Source organism: Anser anser (assembly GCF_964211835.1).
Source record: "Anser anser genome assembly, chromosome: 1".
Lineage (NCBI taxonomy): Eukaryota > Metazoa > Chordata > Aves > Anseriformes > Anatidae > Anser > Anser anser.
This window is the reverse complement of record NC_139720.1, coordinates 3,130,986-3,150,604: the sequence shown is the minus strand read 5'-3', so window position 1 is coordinate 3,150,604 and position 19,619 is coordinate 3,130,986. Positions and strand designations below refer to the sequence as shown.

The 19,619-nt window shown below is 45.1% G+C and overlaps 1 protein-coding gene across 5 annotated transcripts in view; it reads right to left on the bottom strand.

Moving 5' to 3' along the window:
- Window positions 1–19,619, bottom strand: part of PLXNA4 (plexin A4) — a 423,229-nt gene that overhangs the window by 49,460 nt on the left and 354,150 nt on the right. For all 5 annotated transcript variants that reach the window (XM_083813595.1, XM_083813603.1, XM_083813604.1 and 2 more), the window contains 7 exons: window positions 18,135–18,271; window positions 16,297–16,464; window positions 10,431–10,524; window positions 8,401–8,640; window positions 7,435–7,581; window positions 1,925–2,159; window positions 1,371–1,513 (listed from right to left, as the gene is read on the bottom strand). In XM_083813595.1, the coding sequence (XP_083669721.1) occupies window positions 1,371–1,513; window positions 1,925–2,159; window positions 7,435–7,581; window positions 8,401–8,640; window positions 10,431–10,524; window positions 16,297–16,464; window positions 18,135–18,271 (1,164 nt within the window). The remainder of the gene's footprint in view (window positions 1–1,370; window positions 1,514–1,924; window positions 2,160–7,434; window positions 7,582–8,400; window positions 8,641–10,430; window positions 10,525–16,296; window positions 16,465–18,134; window positions 18,272–19,619) is intronic.

Below are 19,619 nucleotides of genomic sequence, written 5' to 3'. Positions count from 1 at the left end.
GCCTTCCCTTGTTTGTTGGTAGCCAAAGATGTTGACATCGAAAGAGCTACAGAAGCTTTAAAGAGGATTAAGGGGAAAAATACAATAAAATAATTTAAAATAAAATGAAATCAAGGGAAGAGAAGATCAAATGTGACAGATTGAAACGTTGGCTCTGTGTCTCTCTGCATGTATATTCATATGGGAGCATCTATGGTAAAAAGTCTGCTGGGTCAAATGCCGTTCTGTGGTCAGCTGGCTGAGGCTGATGAATGTACAAGTTGAAGCTGGCTATGGGTATGATGAAAGTGTTTGTATGTGTGTATGTACACGGGGGAGAAATTCACCTCCCCTCATCTTTTGTGCTCACTTGTTGCATTTGCTGAGCTGCTTTTCCTGAGGGAAAACAGCTCAAGGCTACTCTTCCTGCATCCCAAAGGCAAATCTCTACAATAGCCAATGTGTAATGCAGCCTCCCACCCATTCCCAACAGTCCTCATTGCTTCCAGATCATTTTTTTTAATGGTTCTCACCATATAGTTTGATGAAGTTTGGCTCTCCTGAAGGGCATGAGTGCAGAGTAGCAGGAACCTCTGATTACACAGACAGCCAAGCGTGGTATTGCCTGCGCCAGCTTCTATTCCTCCTCCCTGCCAACTCACCCCAGTCTTGGCCTCCAGTAATCTCACCAGCACATGCCAGAGCCTCTCTGAAGCACAGAGCTTGCCAAAGACTTTGCAGAAAGCTCAGCCAAGGACCTCCCTGGCCTTGGCCGTGGTGTGTTACCCGCTTCTCTGGGCCAGCTATCCCTTGAGCAGATCCTGTCCAGAGCTGGGCAGTGTCTCACCATCCTCCCACCACTGCTGTATGGAGAGCTGGGATGAAGGGGGCAGATGTGGGCAGGTTATGGGCGGATTGGTCCTGGAGGTTTCTGACCTCACTGCAAACCACAGAGCAAAGGTGAACCTCCTTCAGAGAATGCAGGTTATTTCTGAAGGTGTTGCCAGAAAGAAAGGACTCTGGGTAGAATCAGAAATAGTCAAAGCTGCTGTGGTATAGGCAGATATGCTGCTCTGCTATAGGACTATTTTTCTGGACCCTGTACAGTCTGAAAAATAAAACCCAATAGGATGGAGACCAAGGAGGAGCTTAAAGAAGCAGACCTAACACACATAGATGTATGGGACTCTTCTAAGTAAATGAGTGATCAAACAGAATTTAACATCTAAGATAGCAAAACTCATCCTCCCTTTTCAATCTGGACTTTTAATGACATATTATTTTGTCCCTGGGAAGACACAGCATTGAAAGACATCATTTCCCCACCACTGGCACATCTTTTGAATTCAGGGCATGAGAGGAGCTGGCAGCTGGTGATGTTGATTTCATACCTCCAGGTCTCTCAGGACTGGGTGATCTTCAATGCCAGGGAAAAGCACCCTCATGGTGTAGGTTCGGTAATCGAGGAAAGGGATCCCAGCTCCATCCAGGTCACTTGTCAGCTCGTGAATATCCGTCTGCAGCTCCGCAAAGGCTGACACAAAAAAGGAACAAGGCATGCATCAATGACAGTCCAACTCTCCCTCATCATAATGGAAAAGGCCTTCAGACCCATGTGCATGAGACTAAGGTATAGATGGAGAAGCAACAGACGGAGAGGAAGAAGGTGGACAAGAGCCAGCTCACCCTTCCCACCACATAACCTTTCCTCAGGACCATATGCCAAGGCTCCTTCTGGACACTGAGTTAGCCAGTGCAGGTAAGACAAGGTGGAGGAATAAAGGATTTGGGTAAAATGGGCAAAGTCAGATTAGATCTAGGCTCAAGCCAACCCCACAACTCCCATTTCTTGGTGATATTTTGGCTCAAAGCTTTGTGGCTGGATCCTTGTCTCCTGACACTGTGGGAGTCTTCTCCCACATCATACCTTCTTTCCCCATCATACCTTCTTTGCACTCCAGTGCCACCCTGGACTCCAGGTTGTCCATCTGCATCTGCAGACGCTTGAGGGTCAAGTCACTTTCTCGGGACTTGCGCTTGTAGGCAATCAGCACAGCCACGATGAAGATGATGAGCAGACCACCAGCCACCGCGATGCTGACGATAGCTGGCAAGCTGAGGGGGCTGTCTGGAGAGATGTAGACCATCCCTGGGGAGAACTCCATCCCTCCTACACGAGCCTAGAGGGAAGGCAGGAGAAAGTTGTGTTGAAAATCCCATACAAGCAGGAACAGGGAGGAACTCCACCATCACCACAACTACAGCTGCTATGCAAGTCAAGCTCCCATGATAGCACATGAATCATGACCTCTCAAATTAAACAGGGCATGAAGTATTCAGGTATAGAAAAGCTAAAACCATCTGAAATGTCATGTAGAAGCAGCTCTGTTGGTAGTGTCACCATAGACCAAAACAGCAAAGAACTCTCGGGTGAAAAATATCTTACCATGTCTTGGGTGAGACAAACCTTACCATGCCCAATGCCCTGGCTACACATCAATTCAGGGTTCATTTAGGGTTTTCCATCCTATGTCCTGAACAGCTAAGCTGTGTTGCACTGCCTTGATGTCAGTTAGTCCGAGAACGCATGCATGACGCATCGCTCTTAGTTATGGACTGACGGGTGCTAACTTCATTATGGAACCGGAGACCTTTGACCCAGACAGCTGGCACAGGAGAGGCCAGAGCATTGGGTAAGCCGAAATTACAGTCACAAGTTGCTTTTGACTCATCAAGTTGAGAAAAAAGTATCTGGAAACCACTCGAATAGGAAACCACTCAAATAGGAAAAAAAAAAAAAAAGCCCACAGAGCCTGGCCCATCCTCTTTACAGCCCTTCTCTTAGCCACATGTTCTGCTTGGTCACATTGGCTAATGGACTTCACATGCTCACCAGGGGACAGGGAGCCAAACAGAGCATTCTGTTCTCCCTGCACTCTCAGAGGTCCTCAGGCCTCTGGGACACGTTTCTGTGTTAAACTTTGCTTTTAATAGCCAGAAAGAAACCCCGCAAGCGGTACTGTTGCATGCCCGACTAAACACTCTGCTGAAGAAAGTCTGATGGGAGCCCATTTATCCAACATGAACACCAATCCCAACAGCAATCCCACAGGGTGCCATTTGTTCAAGGCTACTACAAAGCTGTTCAAGACTATCTGTAAAACAGGACAAGTTTGAGTGGCAGGGGGAAAAGCACTGCTGACTAGTCTGAGATATAAAAGGAAGGCTTCTAGGACCGGGCTGTGGTAGGGGAACACTGGCTGTGGATCAGCATAAACCTAGGAAGATGCCATGCAAAGAGCTTGAAGAGTCATGAAATGGTGCACCCCATCACTTCATCCCTGCCAAGGTTTGTCCTGAAGAAAAAAAGCTGGTCCTTCACAAAGTGAAAAATCTGTCTGCCAGGCAAGACCCAGGGCTACATGCTTCCCCCTCCCACTGTAAGTGGGACCCCTGACATATTCAATTGAACCTTTACCTACCTCCTTTATGAGGAGCTCTTTGTCTCCTTCTCAGCTCCCCTAGCAGTCAGTGCAAACAGCCTTCATCTCAGCCTAGTGCCCAGTCTTGCCCTACATCCCACTGGCTCTCAGTTAGTCAGTCTGTTTCCAGCCTGCATGCATACGTGTTAATCCCAAACTTTCCATGCCTCAGCTCAGGCACTTACTCAGATTTCTTCCCTAGGTTTCAAGAGGTTGCAGCCAGCAGAAAAAAAAAAAAATGAAGCAAAGAGTTATGAATTAATGCAAATCTTCCAAGCTGCTCTCACTCCTCACCACCACAGCCCTTGCTGGGGACATGAATGTTGTGTCTCCATCATCTAGAAATGATTTATGGAGCCACGTTACAACCACTCAGAAGATGCCTGTTTTGCTCTAACACCAGCTGTAGGCTGTTCCACAGTCGGTCCTGGTCAAAACCACCTAGCTGGAACCCTTATGTCTCGCACGGGACAGAGGTGAATACCTGGAAATACGTCATTTCCATCCACAAGGTCCTCTTACGCCCTGAATACCCCTAAACATTTGGAGATGGGCTCTAGAAAGATAACAGTGTCCACAGTGAGCAACTAAACAAAATCCAAACTCATCTGACCAGGCAACAGAGTTTGATGACCCTATTGTAGCACGTTATTGATGATTTGTAGAGCATCTTCAGTGGCCAAGGAACAACCTAGTAAGTCGAAGAATCATCAGTCCATAGTTTTCCTGTCTATTCCAAGATATAAGGCTCAACTCCACTTCAGAAAGCCTGCAAATGTAGAGTTTTGGTGTTGGCATGTGGCAAGCTCAGCTGAGAAGACAAGCTTCCAAAGTCAAAAGCTAATCTACTCACTCAAAACTATTGCCGTTTGACCTAGAGCAGTGTCCCAAATCCTTCCAAGATGACAACAAAATTGGCTCACCAGTTTGCACAATTTCCTTCCTGTCACGGTGGATCAATAAACTGAGTCATTATATTTCATTTTCTGCTTCCTACAGTGGTCCTTTTCGTCTGGGCCTGGCAGTGAAATGAGTCCATTGATGGAGTTTCAGACTAGAGTCAAACAATCAAATTCCTGTCCCCAATGCAAGTCTGTCCTCAAAGCCCACCGAACAGCCTGGCTCTGTGGGTGGGATTCCTCTCACCAAACTTTTGACATGCACATCTGAGTTGGACATTACAGCATGCTTTTAGAGTCAACACAGAGAAAAGGCACTTTCAGCGTGTGATTCATGCCAGCTGCTTTTGACACCTGCTTTGACATTAGGATGAGACGCTTTATTCAGCACAAGTTCCCATTTCTCTCTATTAGCTATAAGAGAATTTGGACTCCTAGAGGGAGGCGTCTAGCAAAGTTCCTCTCTAAAGATGTTTTCAACACTGGAAAAGCCTCACAGTCCACAAATCAAACTGCTGGGATCTAATGGAATCTGTCTCTTGGAGAAGAAAGCCTGCAAGTTTGCAGTGCTATTTGTGAGCGCTTAAATGAAAATAATAAAATAGACAGATATGGCCCTACTTTATTTCTTGGGCCCCGAGTGTTTTCCAAGGAAGCTAGTAACACCTCCCAGACAACTGAATTCCATATCGCCAACCAACAGCTTGGCACTTGTTAGGTCTATTAATATGGCATTTGCTCCACATGGCACTATGGCAGAGCCCAATTTTCTCCAGCAAAGTTTTAGGGACAACTTGTAATGGTTCAAGAGAGATTTTCTTAGGTCCTGTTCTGTAAAACTTGACTGTGGGTAGTGTCTTTCCTAGTGCAAGTTTGCCCTGGCAAAATATAAATGTTTGCCTTAGGATAATATGAATTGTGCCCTGAATTTCAATTGCTAAATTTGACCATCTCTCCATACAAAGATGCCAGGGTAATTTTCCACATGTAAATGAATACACAGAATACCAGCATCCCTTCGAGTGTACTCCATCTCTTCGTTGCAGACCTTCTCTACCATGGTTACACATGAATCTTCCTTATTTCTATTTCTCTTACTTCGAAAAGAGCTTGCCTCCGGATCTTATTCTGTCCTTATAAACCATTGCTCTAGCCTTGTTGTTCTTTCATATTTTTTCAAGTATTTAACTCAGTTATTCTATAAAAGATAGCTTAACTAGAGCAAAACCATCTTGACATCAACATGTGGCACTGTCACCGTTCCTTCCCTTTGAAATAATCACAGCGTTACACTGGTTAATTCAGCCCATGGTCTCCTCTCAGATCCAGGCCATTTCCATTTGCAGGAAAGGGTTTGTGCAGCAGTTTTCTCAAAGTTGCACAGGTAGTCATCGGCAGAAGCAGAAGGACCTGGGAGAGCTACCTGTCAATTGTCCTGACCCTCAGAGTGACATTCATGGGAGACGTGGGCAACAGAGCTGCTGTGCCGTGCTGAAGGGGCATTTCCCAGCCCAGCTGTCCCCCTGGTAACTTCCAGGTGCAAAGTCCATCCTTGAGCACTGGCCTCGATCAGAGGTGACCTTCCCTGTTTGATTCCCAGCCCAGACACTGTCAAAGGTTTGTCCCAGTGTTGGCTTTTGACATAGAAATCTGTAACTCGCCCCTAACAGTGATGCTCATTAAAAGGCTTCAATGGGATCATCTTCCCACATTTCCAGCAGAATCTCTTGTTTGATCAGCATCCTCAGAAAGGGATTATTTTCTTCACTTAAGCTGTCCCAAGCTGCAGGAACAGGGGAGACTTTCCAATTAGAAAGGCCCGGCCAGATGTTCATCCTCCCTGATCCCCAGGGGTTGACTATTGCTCACCTGACTTTGAGCTCTGTCTCTCCAGGGCTTTTTTTGTCCATCTCTGACTAACCATATGTTTAATTAAATTCATGAAAATGACAGGGAACATATATTGCTGTGTTCAAAAGCTTTGGTATTCACACAGAGAAAATCTCCCACTTCATTATTGCTCCTCTTGGAGTGTCTTTATGTGCTTTACAATGAATTGAGAGCCACAGCATATTTGCATGGCTGAAAAAGGATTATTACCTCTATTTTCCAGATGATAAACTTCAGCACAGAGAAGTTAAGTAGCCAGTGTGAGGTCTCCCAGCAGCAGTCACAATTGGGACCAAGGATGGTCACCATAAACTCTCTATTCTCTAAAAGACTGCAGAAAATTCTTTCATTTTATTTATTCTTTTTAAGAGCCATGTGGTGCGTCTCCCTCAAATTCTACAAATCTCACTGCATCAAATTAAACAAATACATGACAGATTTGGGAGGGCAACAGAGAGGTGGAAAAAAAGTTGATCCCAGGCAACGAAAAACATTGATCATCCACATGTCTGATGTCAGTTATTAGTCTTTGTTGTGTTTCCACCCACAGCTCTGTACGACTCAGATGAGTTTGCTGATGTGCTGTTTATCGGGCAACAGCACTGAGGCATGCAAATTGCTGAGAGGCAAGTAAAGGAGTGAATAAATCAGAGAATAGAGGAGGAAGCTCCCTCTGATGTAATCACTGGGTTCATTTTTCATAGGTTCCAGGAAGGATATGCAAGATTACACTAAGTTGTATAGATGTCAAAATCTCAAAGTCACACTACAGTCCATATCCTGCATGTTCTTTTCTCCTATATTAAGACAAATTTTAGCCACCAACATGCTGGTAGTTGCTGGGGACTGTGATGAATTTAACAAAGTACGTTGTGTAGGGAATATGTTACATGTATGAACTCACACGAGCATCTGGGATTCTTACCGGCTGTATGAAGAAAGAAGAAAAGAAAACTTTCCTAAAGTTTTGATTACAAAAAGTCCCTCGCTGTCCTTAAAGATCTCCAAGTTGCCTTTCTAGGATTGATGGGGATATTACGTCAAGGGGGGACTCTGATATTTGTAGGCTCTACATAAGGTAAATGGTGATGCAAACCCCTAGGAGATCTCTGCCAGCTCCTCAGCATTTTTGTGCCCTCCCAGCTCACCCAGGGAAGAAAAGCTGAGTTTCAGGCATCACTTACCATCACCTTGTGCCGTCCAATGAGGTTTGGGGACTCACACAGCAGCTGCACATCTGATACGGTCACCACACAGGGCTTCTCACCAACCAGAACAGTGTAGTTCAGCTTGGCATTCCCTCCTGCCACTGGTGGGATCAGGTTCTTGCCCTGGACAGAAAAGAGGGTCACCCCCCCAAAAAAAAAAACATGTCAGAAAAGAGTTTTCCTTCCAATTTTGGTTTGCTTCTGTTACACAAGTGTTAACATTGCACTCAACATTCAAGCTTCACCGTTCACTAACTTAGCAAGAAAAAAACACTTAAAAAATCCTACAGAAGACAATAGGGATGGATAGACTGTCATCAGTCAAAACAGCTTGTCCTGTTTCTGTCTCTGGAACTAAAGCATTGCCTACAAGTCTTGAACAAACAGGCCCTCAGAAAACATTCAGGCTATACTGAAACATATTTCCAAATGTGCAAGCAGGTATTCTGCGTGCACAAATATTTCTTTGTGTATGTGCCACATACCAGTGCTGATATGGAAATGTTCAAGCATAAAAATCCTTCTTTGTGTAGCTGCCCAGATTACAAAAATGACAGAAGACTGCTGTGGGATTTGTCCAGGAGTGAGAGGAAGGTCTCTAAAACCCAAGAAAGAAATAGGTTTGGGTATTTAACTGCCAGCCCTGCCACAGTGGTTGAAAATTTTCTTCCCTGGCAAACAACAGCGGTTGCAAATTTAGGTGGCCCACGTTTAGCTACAGCAGGGATTTATATTTTGTAGTTTTGGGTATTGAAGATGCTGAGCAGTGGTTGGTGCAGTGTTTGCTGATGGTGACTCTGATGTGATGCAATAAGATGGGTGCAAAGAGTGGAGGAAATCTCTGGGGATGCCACTGTGATTAGTGGGGTGCTAGCAGACACAGAAAGACCACAGGCAGCATGTGTCTGACCATCCTCATCCCGTCCTTGGTCCCCATCTCACCTTCAGTATGATTGGACTTCCTGGCTTCAGCTCCAGGATCCCCGAGGGATTGAAAACCTCAAAGACTGGGTTTGGGTAGTAGGTGAAGTTGGTTTTGTTGAGGATCAGCAGGGACTGCACATTGTCGAGAATGAAGCCAAACTCCTCTGGACGCTCAGCTAGCTCAGACTGGTGATTGGGGTCAACAGCCAGTGCTGGCGCCTGGCAGGTCATCTCCGTGCTGTTCTGCACCTCGCAGTTCTGGGGAGAGAAACCCAACACGGGGAGAGTTTATGGAAATGCCTCCAGCTCTGCTCGTGGGCTGATACCTCCCAAGGAAATGCTAGCCTAGCAGAGGACACTGAGGAGCAGACCTCCTTGGTTATCAAGAGGCAAACTGGTGCTTTGCTGCTTCAAAGCAGGCCCCAAGCCCATCAGGCAATCAAGGGAAGGATTAGGGAAGATTTGCTGGGACTGGCGTGTAGAACAGTTTGTATTGCAACTGGTCATCCTGTGCCACTGCTCTGAGGGAATTCAGCCTCTGGGGTTGCCAGGTTTTCTTTCCTTCTAGAAATAAGAAGTTCTTTTTTTTTCTTTTTTCTTTTTTTCTTTTTTTCTTTTTTGGACAGTGGAAGCTCATCAAAGCCCCACAACCATCCTGCAGTTAACTCTCACATCTAAAGATCATTCCACAAATATATGTGCAGTGCATGCTCATTTGTGTCCAGGATATTCCTGTTTGCACAGCCAGCTACATGAAATGATGCCCACCAAGCTGGAGTGGAGAAGACGATGAGGTAACTTTCAGGACACACTGAAGTCCAGTTCCAAACCTGACTACTAAAACCTACTTTTTTGTGTATCTGACAAAGGGGTAGCAGATTGTGAAAGGCTATTATCCCTGACTCCCATTTTAAGCCCCTAGAAATTACATCTGGTTGATTTTCAGGATCTGAGCTTTCACCTTTCTATGACATGGTTCCTAGCACTGTGCATCCTGGTCTCGCCAGGCACTACCAGGCTCTGAGCACCAAAAGAGCACTTCCCGATGCAAAACTGGTGGGTAGTTCGTCACGAGCACTTGTAAGATGATGAATAGGCTTCATCAAGTGCACAATGGCATAATTGTTTGACTCTATTGTGTCATGCAAGAGCTGGAGTCTGCAGGAAGAATGTGATGAAGTCGTGCAGGCTTCTAATTCTGCAGCAAGCTTGAGAAATGTTTGGCCGTGCTGTGCCCAGAAACACGACACATTACCAAAGCATACCTACATACATACATAATGAAGTGGACCGGGGTTTTCCCATAGTTCATGAGGGCCTGGAAGATTGCCCACTGAGATTTACATCAGGCCAGAAACCAACATCAAAAGGTATTTCCTGAATCTGATGGGATGTGAGAGGTGACAAGATTGCTTTGGATTTGGCTTTATGAAGGGCGACACAGCAGAGTTCACAGGGGAACTGGGATAAGACCGAAATTTAAGTCTCTCCATTTGCAGACTGCAGTCTTTCTGCATTAATTTAGCCTATATTCCCATATTTTCTTTTCAGATCTACCACAGTTTCACCATTGTTCATGAGGCAATCGGTCACCGAGAGCTGAGCTGGGCTGTAAATGTAGCTGATTAACTCTGGAAACACTTTTGCGGGATCCCAAATGGGTCAGGGAACGGACAGAGTAGTATTAAAGAGTACTACTATACACAGGCCCTTCTACTCCCAGCACACCCTGAATTTGAGTCTGTGTATGAATAGGCATAGATAATAAATAGCATCAGATGTGCATAGGACAAGAGAGAGGACAGGTATCCTCGAGCCAACAGAAGAATCAGGCTCAGCAGAGACCAGGAGCTGAAGGACCCTTCATGTCTCTGTCCCCTCCTTGGTCCAGTGCTCCTTTGTAGAGAGAGGATGGGGTAATCTTAGAGGAAGCCATGCCCCCTTTTCTGGATGCAACAGGAGACTTCAGCCTCCTCAGCTGTTAGGAAGCCTCTGTCACCACCCTGGACATTTCCTCCTGCAGTCCCCAGCCCAGCAGCAATACTCACATTGACGTGTTCCTTTCCACCATGCTTTGCCCGGATCTGGGGGTTCTGGATTAGGTCTAGGTGAGTTCCCCACACAGCAATGGGCGTGTTGCCACTAGAGAAGACGAAATGAAAGAAAAGCATAAACCCATCTAATACATACCAGTCCTGATATTAAACCAGCAGTGGGTTGTCTATTTTCCTGAATGTTTACTGCAAAGTGCCTGACCACATCTCACAGACCTCTAGGAAAGAACACAAAGCAAACCAAACCTAACCAAATAGTATTTTTTTCATTAATTTATAGGTGGAGAAAGAAGTAAAACTGTATGCTTGTTGAAACTGACATGTCGAGCAGCATCTGTGTGCTCCATTGTCAGGACTCAGCAATCACAACTTTGATAATGAGAAGAGCAGGAAATCTAGAAGAAGCTTTTTGGAATGGTCCATAGATGATATCTTCTATTCTGTTTAAAGAAGGGAGTAAAAAAAAAAAAAAAAAAGAAAAGTATAGAAACTGTCCAGTGCAAGCAACCATAGAGGATTCAGTTCTGCCTTGTTTGGGGTCTGTAGTTCTGTCTTCGATATTAAACTTGCTATAGAAAGCACCATTCTGAATAAGGAAATGCCACTTCATGGAGTCACCTACTTCAATGCTGCCAGGGAACCCAGTCCCACCACGTCTAGAAGAAACAGAGCCAAAGTCTTCAGACTTGGTCTGAATAAGGCATTTGCTTTGCTTCATTTAGTGACCCAGGCAGATATGCTCTGCAAAGTGTGTAGAACCAACATTTGACAGAGTAGAGATTTCTAATCACTGTGTCCTTTTGCTCAGCCAAAACTTGATTTCCTGAGAAAGTTGATTCATACAAGCCATGACCTTACATTTAGTTGATGTTATTGCTTTTATAACATCTCCCGCAGCCCAGCTTAAGAAGGGGAGACGGAGACAGAGCCCTTTTCATTCCCTGCAGTCAGCCTCACCAGAAGGAAACAGCTTTCAACCCTCTTTCCATTCCTTTGCCTCTCGTGTGTAGGAGAGAGAGGAAGGAAAGTGCAAAGGAACATTCACAGGCTTTAGTAGGAGCCAGTGTGTGGGATGGCTTTGAGCTCTGCATGGAGGGGAAGGGTTCACCACAGGCAGGTTTGGCCATCCCAAACCAAAGCAGCGCTGCTCTGCGAGGGTCAGCTCTCCCCTTGCAGCCCATGGGTGCCTGCTGCAGGGGCAACGTGGTGCAAGGGCTGGATGGGGAAGAGTTATCTGAGAAAGCAAAAACCCCAGCTCTCAGGGCTCAGGCAGCCAAGGCAGGGTGAGGAAACGTCATCAGTGCCCAGTCTCTGCTATGGAGCTGAAGGTTTCCCAGGGATGAGGAGCATTCTCATCGGTTTCAGCACCTGCATCTGTAACTCCCCTTGGAAGCTGTCCAGGCTTCAAATTATTTCCTGGAGCTCTTTGCTGAGAACGGGAGGGAAAGCCATGCAGAAATCAGATGGATTTATGTGGGGCTGGGAAAAGAAAGCCCAGCATCCCTTTCCTGCCTCTAGGTAAACCTCCACGTGCACGAAATATGAAACAAGTGCATTACAAATGAGACTGGAGAAAACAAGAGGGAATAAACAAACTGTAAGGCAGAAGCCTGGGCTGGTCAACAGATCTCTCCCAGTTCTAACTTTTGTTTTCCATGTTCCTCGTTTATGTTTTATTATTAAACAGATGAGGAAGGTAGGAATTAAAGTAGATATACACCTCTGCTCAGCAGTGTGGCTATCAGGTGTCAGAGAGCTGGATGCAGCTAGCTGGGACTGTGCTTCAGCCCTTCTAGCTGCTTCTACCCTGTTAGCCCAAACAGGGCCAGGACACCAGCTCAAACACTGGCTGGTGGCCATCCATGCTTTTAAGCTGTTAGCAGTACTCTGGCTTGGTTTAAAGTGCCTTGCTACCCTCCCAGGCAATGCCTGGTCATGTTCAAGGCATTGCAAGGGCCAGAGAGCACTTCCAATAAGCAGAATAGGTAAAGTTATACTGAATTTCAAGGAGAAAGATTATTTGATGGTATGGATGGGGGCTATGCAAGCTAGCTGGCTTTAGGTCCAAGGATAGCCCTGAATTAAGCGTTTAGTAGTTTAAACATAACTTCGACCAAGAAGCCTGTAAATTTGAAGTCATCTTAAGAATAGGTGGAGGAAGGGTGGTGTGAGGAGGGCACCCCAATTGCAATAAAAAGTTATTATCTTTTCAAAACAAGGAGACACTTTTGTTCTAAACCCCAGCATAGCAAAGGTGTGATCATAGCTCTGACCACAAACCCCAAATCTTTCTCAAGAGCTTGTGGTGAAGCCATGAGCTCTACGCATGAGCATTCTCACAACTCTATCTCCCTGCAGGTGCTCCTGTGATACTTCTCTGAGAGGTTCCTTATGGTCTTGCAAGAAAAGGCTGTACAGGCTGATCCATGGATCATACGTGGCTTTGAGTTCTGCGGGGTACCTCACGTTCTTATTCATAGGAGAGCTTCCCATCCCTTCCCTATAGGGAAAAATACACCCTCCCTAAAATGCAACTTCATGCTGAGGGTTCCTGACATGATCCAGGGAGACCTGGCTTGTCAAGAACCAGAGGAGAAGGGCATAAACCAAGTTTTTGTTTCCCCATTGTCCTGCTTCTTCTGGATTTTTGGCTGTGGGCCTTTACTCTTTTAATTATTATTTATTATTTTTTATGAATCTCTGCTGATTCAAAGTAGAAGGGATTTTGTGTATTTACTCAACAGTTTTATGTGTTCCAGACATATCAAATGTGTGTGCATATATACATATCTATATATGAGTGTGTGTATATATAAATAAATCCTTTTATTTAATCAACCGAGTCTGTGCACACAGTTTTTAAACCACGTGTTAAAAATTCTGTATTTGGTTTGGAAACCAAGCTTGCAGGCTCCAACCACACTTATTAAGCAAAGCTACAGCAGAGGATCAGACAGGGACCTTCTCTCTGGAAAAAAAATAAAAATAAAAATAAAAAAATAAAATAAAATAAAATAAAATAAAATAAAATAAAATAAAATAAAATAAAATAAAATAAAATAAAAGCCAAAGAAATTCTGTTCACTGAAGACATCACCTGAAAACTCACTCTGGCTTGCAAATCCAGCAAATTCAACTGCTCTTTGCCTTCACGTGAAAACTGGTAGCCACTGCCTTCTGTGGCTGTGGGTGAATGCCCTGTTGTAGCCACTTCTCACCCAGATCAGAGTAGTGACAGACACTTCTGCTCAGCAAAATGTCAGTGGTGCCAAGACTAAGAGCTTTCTTAATTTAACTCTTTTTTTTTTTTTTTTTTTTGTCCCAAAAGCTCTAAGCGTAATTTTCTCTCTGCAGGCTCAGATAATTGCTGGACGTAATTCAAATCAAACCCAGATCAAATGTATTAATGGAGCCTTATAAAATTCTAGGTACCTGCCAGCCCAGCGTGACTCATTTTTTTTGGCGATGTGAGTAAATTAGCAGTAATCTTTTCTTTATTGTCTTGGAAAATGGCACTTGAGAAGGTTTTAAGCCAGTCTGGGTACATTCATTCACTAATTTTGCAAAGCCGGTTTAGTAGCAATCATCTATCCCTCAAAACAGCTTAGCCCCACAGCCAGGAGTGATGAATCAGAGATTTGCTGTAATGAATCATACTGCATAACAAATATAGCAAGGAAGAGCCTCCTCGGTCTATCTCCAGATCCACATGTTTCTCAACTAACTTATTTCTTGTTTGATTCCCAGTAGTTGAGCTGGCTGCCCTTTTATCCAGCTCTCTGTGGATGCCTTGCTTTGTCTCCATTACAAACTCAGGACGGAGCTCCATGGCTTAACAGTGATTGTCCAAAAAATGGGCTCAGACACCCTGAACCACAGAGGGAATCCTGGATACTGCAACTTATCTCTCTGCACGCTCCTCCAAGGTTACAATTCAAAATAATTCAAAAGTGCAAAAGAAAGGGCACAAAGGCAGAGGTGCAGTGGGTAGACCTGGTTAAAATTAGTCTCCTGCTACTGATCAAGTGGATGCTTTCTATTTTAGAGGTACCAAAGAGAGTAAGTTAGAGGCTGTATCTGAATGATGAGACAGAGTCCCAGTCATCCATCCTAGCAGCTACGGACCCTGCAAATAAGCTGGCACCTGTGAAACAAGCACCTCTTCTTAATTTGCTTTATGCTGGGAGGAGGATGGGAGATCCATGGCAGAAAGCAATGGGATGCAGATCCTCTGCAACTCAGGGCCAGGCAAAGCTGGGCCATTCCACCTCCAACCTCTCCTTGGCTGCTTCTTTGTCTCTTGCTGGGAGCTTCAGAAGAGAAACCAGGGAGCAAACAGGCTCTGGAGAGCTTCTCCTCTCACCTCCCAGCCAGGCCCGAAGCCAGGTGAAGGAAGGGCCCGTTCTGTCGCTTTCCTGGGGATAAAAGGGGAATTCACTCTCCTGGGTTGTCAATCTTACACCTTTTAAGCAGCACTAAACTCACTTTAATAAGGAAGGGACTAAAGCGATTTCTCATTTCACTGATAACCTGAACTCTGACTGAAAATAAAACCTCCAAATGGAAAATCCAGACACTAAAGCTTCGAGCCCAACGTGTAAAGATTCAATCCGGCTAAATCGGTAAATTCCCTCATGGTAATTAAAGGCACTAATTGATTTGTGAAAACATCTTCTGGAGGGGAGCTGAACTGAGGGGATTTACGAGTCCTGCTACTAATCCCCAAATACTCCAATCAGTCCGGTTTGACAGGGGAGCAGAGAGCTACAGTGGATGAATGAAGGGACACTAAGATTTCTTATTTTGTATCTTTTCAAGGAAATACCAGCGTATTTAGTAGCTAGTTCCTCTATTCCTGAGACCATTTCTGCAAGATTCAGAGAGTATTTGGGTAACACTTTGATGCCTTCCACAACCAGGGCAAATGCTATACTCAGACATCGCACGAACCTTCTGAATTCACCAAAGCAGCATCAATGAGCTGAAGAGCAAAAGGGATACCTAATACGGAGGAAGACCCTTTGGTAGGGCAGGGACCTGGGCTCCCTTTGTATTTCATCTCAGGAGATGGCCTTGGGACTTCCAGGCATGATAGCCAAACAAGCAATACTTATTCCTAAGCCAGCAGGTAAGGATGTGAGAAGGTGAGAATTGCTTTCAAACCCAAGGACTATTCCCTTCTCTAAGCACAGTCATGATGTTTATGTCTGGGTCTAGGAGGCTAATGGATATTTGACTGGTGCTGTCACCATAAAAAAACATGGACCCAGCCCAATGGGACCCAAAACATAGTCATGACCAGAAAAAAAAGTAAGAATTGCAGCCTTTAGGAACACAACAGCCCCAGGGGACTGTGATACCACTGAGTGAGCATCTGGGTACTGGAAATAAACACCAGGCTGCAGTAAAGAAAGAGAAAGCTTCAACATCAGGCTGGAGACCTGCTGTACCTGCCTTTGTAATTAAAACATGAAGTCCCCAGGGCAAACTTCTGATGAGCAGTTGCAGCTGGATTTTGCTGCATTAAGCCAGCAAGAAAGCTGTAGTCTGCCAGTGAAGGTTCATTTAGCTTTGGACTACACCGAGTTGATTTGGAGAAAGAACACGGCTCCTGCCCATCCCTCACAAGGCTCTTTGGAAATTTTGTCCCAGGAGTACACACGGCTATGGAAATCCACGGTGCTACAGTGAATACAGAGAGCATTGCTGGCATTTATTGTCTTCCCAAGAGGCAAGTCCACCAGCTCTCATGTTTTTTTGGGATCTGGGAAGTGGGATCTTGGAAAGCACCATCACAAACATACCAGTGCTGCAGGAGAAAATAAGGGAAGCTGGTAGGGTGTGTTCCTGGGATGCTCACCTGAAGATGCTCCACTCAGGTTCAATCCTCAGGATGGTTGGATCCTCCACATACTCGTACTGCAGCTCCTGATGTATCTTGGCCTTGTCCACTCTCACAGACACCTTCACCTTCTCAAAGCCTTCGTCCGAGGCAGTGGTGTTACAGACAATGTGTTTGGTGGATCTCCTGTGAGCAGAAGTGAGTAAATGTAAACCAGGCTCTGCCAGCAGCAAATCAATAGTGCCAATAACAGCCCAGCTTATGTCCTCTGACCTTAGCCTATTCCCTGTGAAGTGGAGAAACTCACTGCTGCAGGAGTATGCTGGGAACAGTGTGACACATTCACCTGAGGAAGTGACATTGCCTTCTCACTGCTTTAAATAAAACCACAAGAGCCACCATTACTCAGGTCTCAGAATATAAACCGAATCCCAAGGGAAGTCCAAACCAGACCTCTCTCCAGAAATGTTTCTGAGCGATTAAATGCATGATGGATGTTTCCTTCCTGCCTGCAGGCACATGCAGCAGCAGCTCGTAAAAGGGGGTGTTTGCACCTCAGCTATCCAGTCTGGGATAATAAAGTTTACTTTGCATTAGGACTGTAAGCCTTGTTTAACTGCAGTTTGCAACATGCCTGAGACTTCTGCATGGGAAGTGCTAATGTAGTGGGAAGAATTTTATGGTTTTACATAGAATGGATTCTGCATAAAAGTCTTCCTTTGGGGACTGGCTCAAAACCAGCTCCAGGTCTGAATTTCGCAGTGGCATTGCCTTCCATAAAGAGCCCAAAACCCAGTCCCCAAACACCCTCAGCCTTCCTAGCACTGTGATTTGTGACACAGATTCATCTTATATCCCTAGAAAGATGAAGCAGGGTTCATCCTTCCCTTGCAGCATGGCATTCACCCTCCAGGTGCTCTTCAAATTTCACTGGAAGTCCAGGCATTGTCAATCCCTTCTAAAACTCCCCAGCCTCTTTAGTAAGTAACTCCAAGCAGCTGTGGTTCCCGCTTGGCCTTTTAAATCACAAGCTGTGACTTCACCCTCCTGAATTATAGATGTTAAATCATGCTACAGTCCTGACAGGCAGCTAAAGAGGATTCAAGCATCCTGGAGAGGGAAGAGCTTTGCCCCAAGACAGTGGTCCCAAGTCCCCCGTGAATGGACCCTTCTTCTGCCAAGGAGAAGCAGGGAGAAATTGTGCCAGCTTTGTCTTGAGCTTCCACCAATACTGGCAGCAAAGTGCATTGCACTGGGTAGGTTGGAGCTGCAGGAGCCCCTGGGAACTGGATTTAGGCTCATTCTCACAGGGATCAGGGAACATTCAGCAGGTAACACCGACATTAAGCCTCTCTGAACTGCAATTGAACAGGAGCCAACACCGAGCTGAAATGCTGCAAGTCATCCATTTCTTAGCACCATGGGACTATTCTAGGCTAAAAGGGAGGTGTTTTAATACTTAAAATTGGTGTTGTCAGATTTTCTTTTTTTTTGCCTCTTCTAAAGCGGGGACATGAAAATGAATCTTTTAAATTATGTACCCTCAGAGCAAGTAGCAAAACATGGGACCATGGAGAATTGCAGTGAAATTTGACAAGGGGCCATGGAAAAAGCCCATCAAATACCAATCAAAACAATGAAATAAATACTGTTCTCCCCCCAAAAAAACATGCACAGTACGGTTGCGCTGATGGAGCACAGAGCAGAATGCTCTTTTCCACGTCAGAACAGACATGGTTACAAGCAAAAGAGTCACTCAAAGGACAGGGTGTTTGGGCTGCAGGAGAAATCTCTTGACTGGGATTGTTCACATCTTTCAGGTTCAGGTATACAAGGTGGGAAGGACTCCTCTGTACCTGTAGAAGAGGCAAGGTTGTCGCCCAAAGGTCACGATGACGTTGCTGCCTGCGTTGAGGTTGTTGCCTGTAATTGTCACCTGGGTGCCACCAGACACGGGTCCCCGCTTCGGCTTGAGATCAGAGAGCGTCAGAGTCTGTAAAAGCAAAGGGTGATGCTGAAAACACATAATAACAAAGGAACTTTCCCTTTCTCTTTAAAGTACTGGAGAAAGTTAGGCACACCCAGGGGGTTAACCACGTTAGGTGAACTTCAGAAGATGCGCATATTTTCCTGCTAAAAGAGGAGCGTTGAATGACTCCAGTTCTTTAACAGACACTACTTGAATGCTGACTTTGGTGAGATGAACTCAGACCTAACCCCAGTCTGGTTTCACCCTACAAAATAAGGCCTACCCTTATACCTGCTAGGAAATACCGTGTGCTTCCAAAGTCAGTTCCATGCCTGGATCCACTGCAGTCATGACCTCCCATCTCCGCTGCCCGTTTGATACAGCTCAGGAGCATTTTTGCTATTATGCAACACCACTTCTGCAAGATAAGCTAGGTCTCAGACTTCCTTATTGGATCTTAATGGTGGCCCTTTGCCTCAGGAGAAAACTGCAGAGCTCACAAGTAATGAAAGCCACCAGGTGCTTAGGGACATGGTTCAGTGGTAGACTTGGTTTTGTTGGGTTAACTGTTGGACTTGATGATTTAGAGGTCTTTTCCAACCTAAGTGATTCTATGATTTTAAGATTACTCTAAAGCTTATTGATCTACCAAGGGAACAGGACTTGGAGGATGCTTAAAAATTTCCCTGTGCTCACAGCCTTTTCCCTGGGAAGGAAGAGAGCTGAGGTTCAACAGAGCATCTTGTAGTCCCAAAGCTGGGAGCATGTGTTCTGTCTCTCCCATGGGCACACCACATGACCCCAGGTCTTTCTCTTTCTCTTTTCACACTTTGACTCTGAAACAGTCTTGTACTGCATGTGTGTCCTGCACTAATACTGCACAGCATCACTCATGTTAAGATGTGCTCTGAAATACTACAGCCACAAGAAAGAAGAGCACTGCCCACATGAACTTTTTTTTTTTTGTTTCTGCTGATTGTCTCAGCCTCTTTTCCAAACATAACACAGTATTGCATTAATATATCAAAAAGAGGGCATAATTCCTTTAGAGGCCCCAAATCTCAAACCTTTTTCTTGCCTTCCTACTCTCTATTCTTCCCAAAAGCAAGATAAAATACTTGTACTCTGAAGGCACAGATCACCCTGTTACCACAATGCAGAGAGGAGACATCCATTTTCAGGGAGAAATTTGGAGTTACAGTTTATTCTTTCATTTGCATTTTAATAGAAAAACTTTCCACTCAGTCCCAAGTGAAAAGCCACTATATGCATTTAAATGAAGGTGTTTTTTTTTTTTTTTTCCTCTCTAAGAATGATGACACAAATGCTTGAAGCTCTCCTCAACATCTCTGAATGAGCAGGTACATCATGC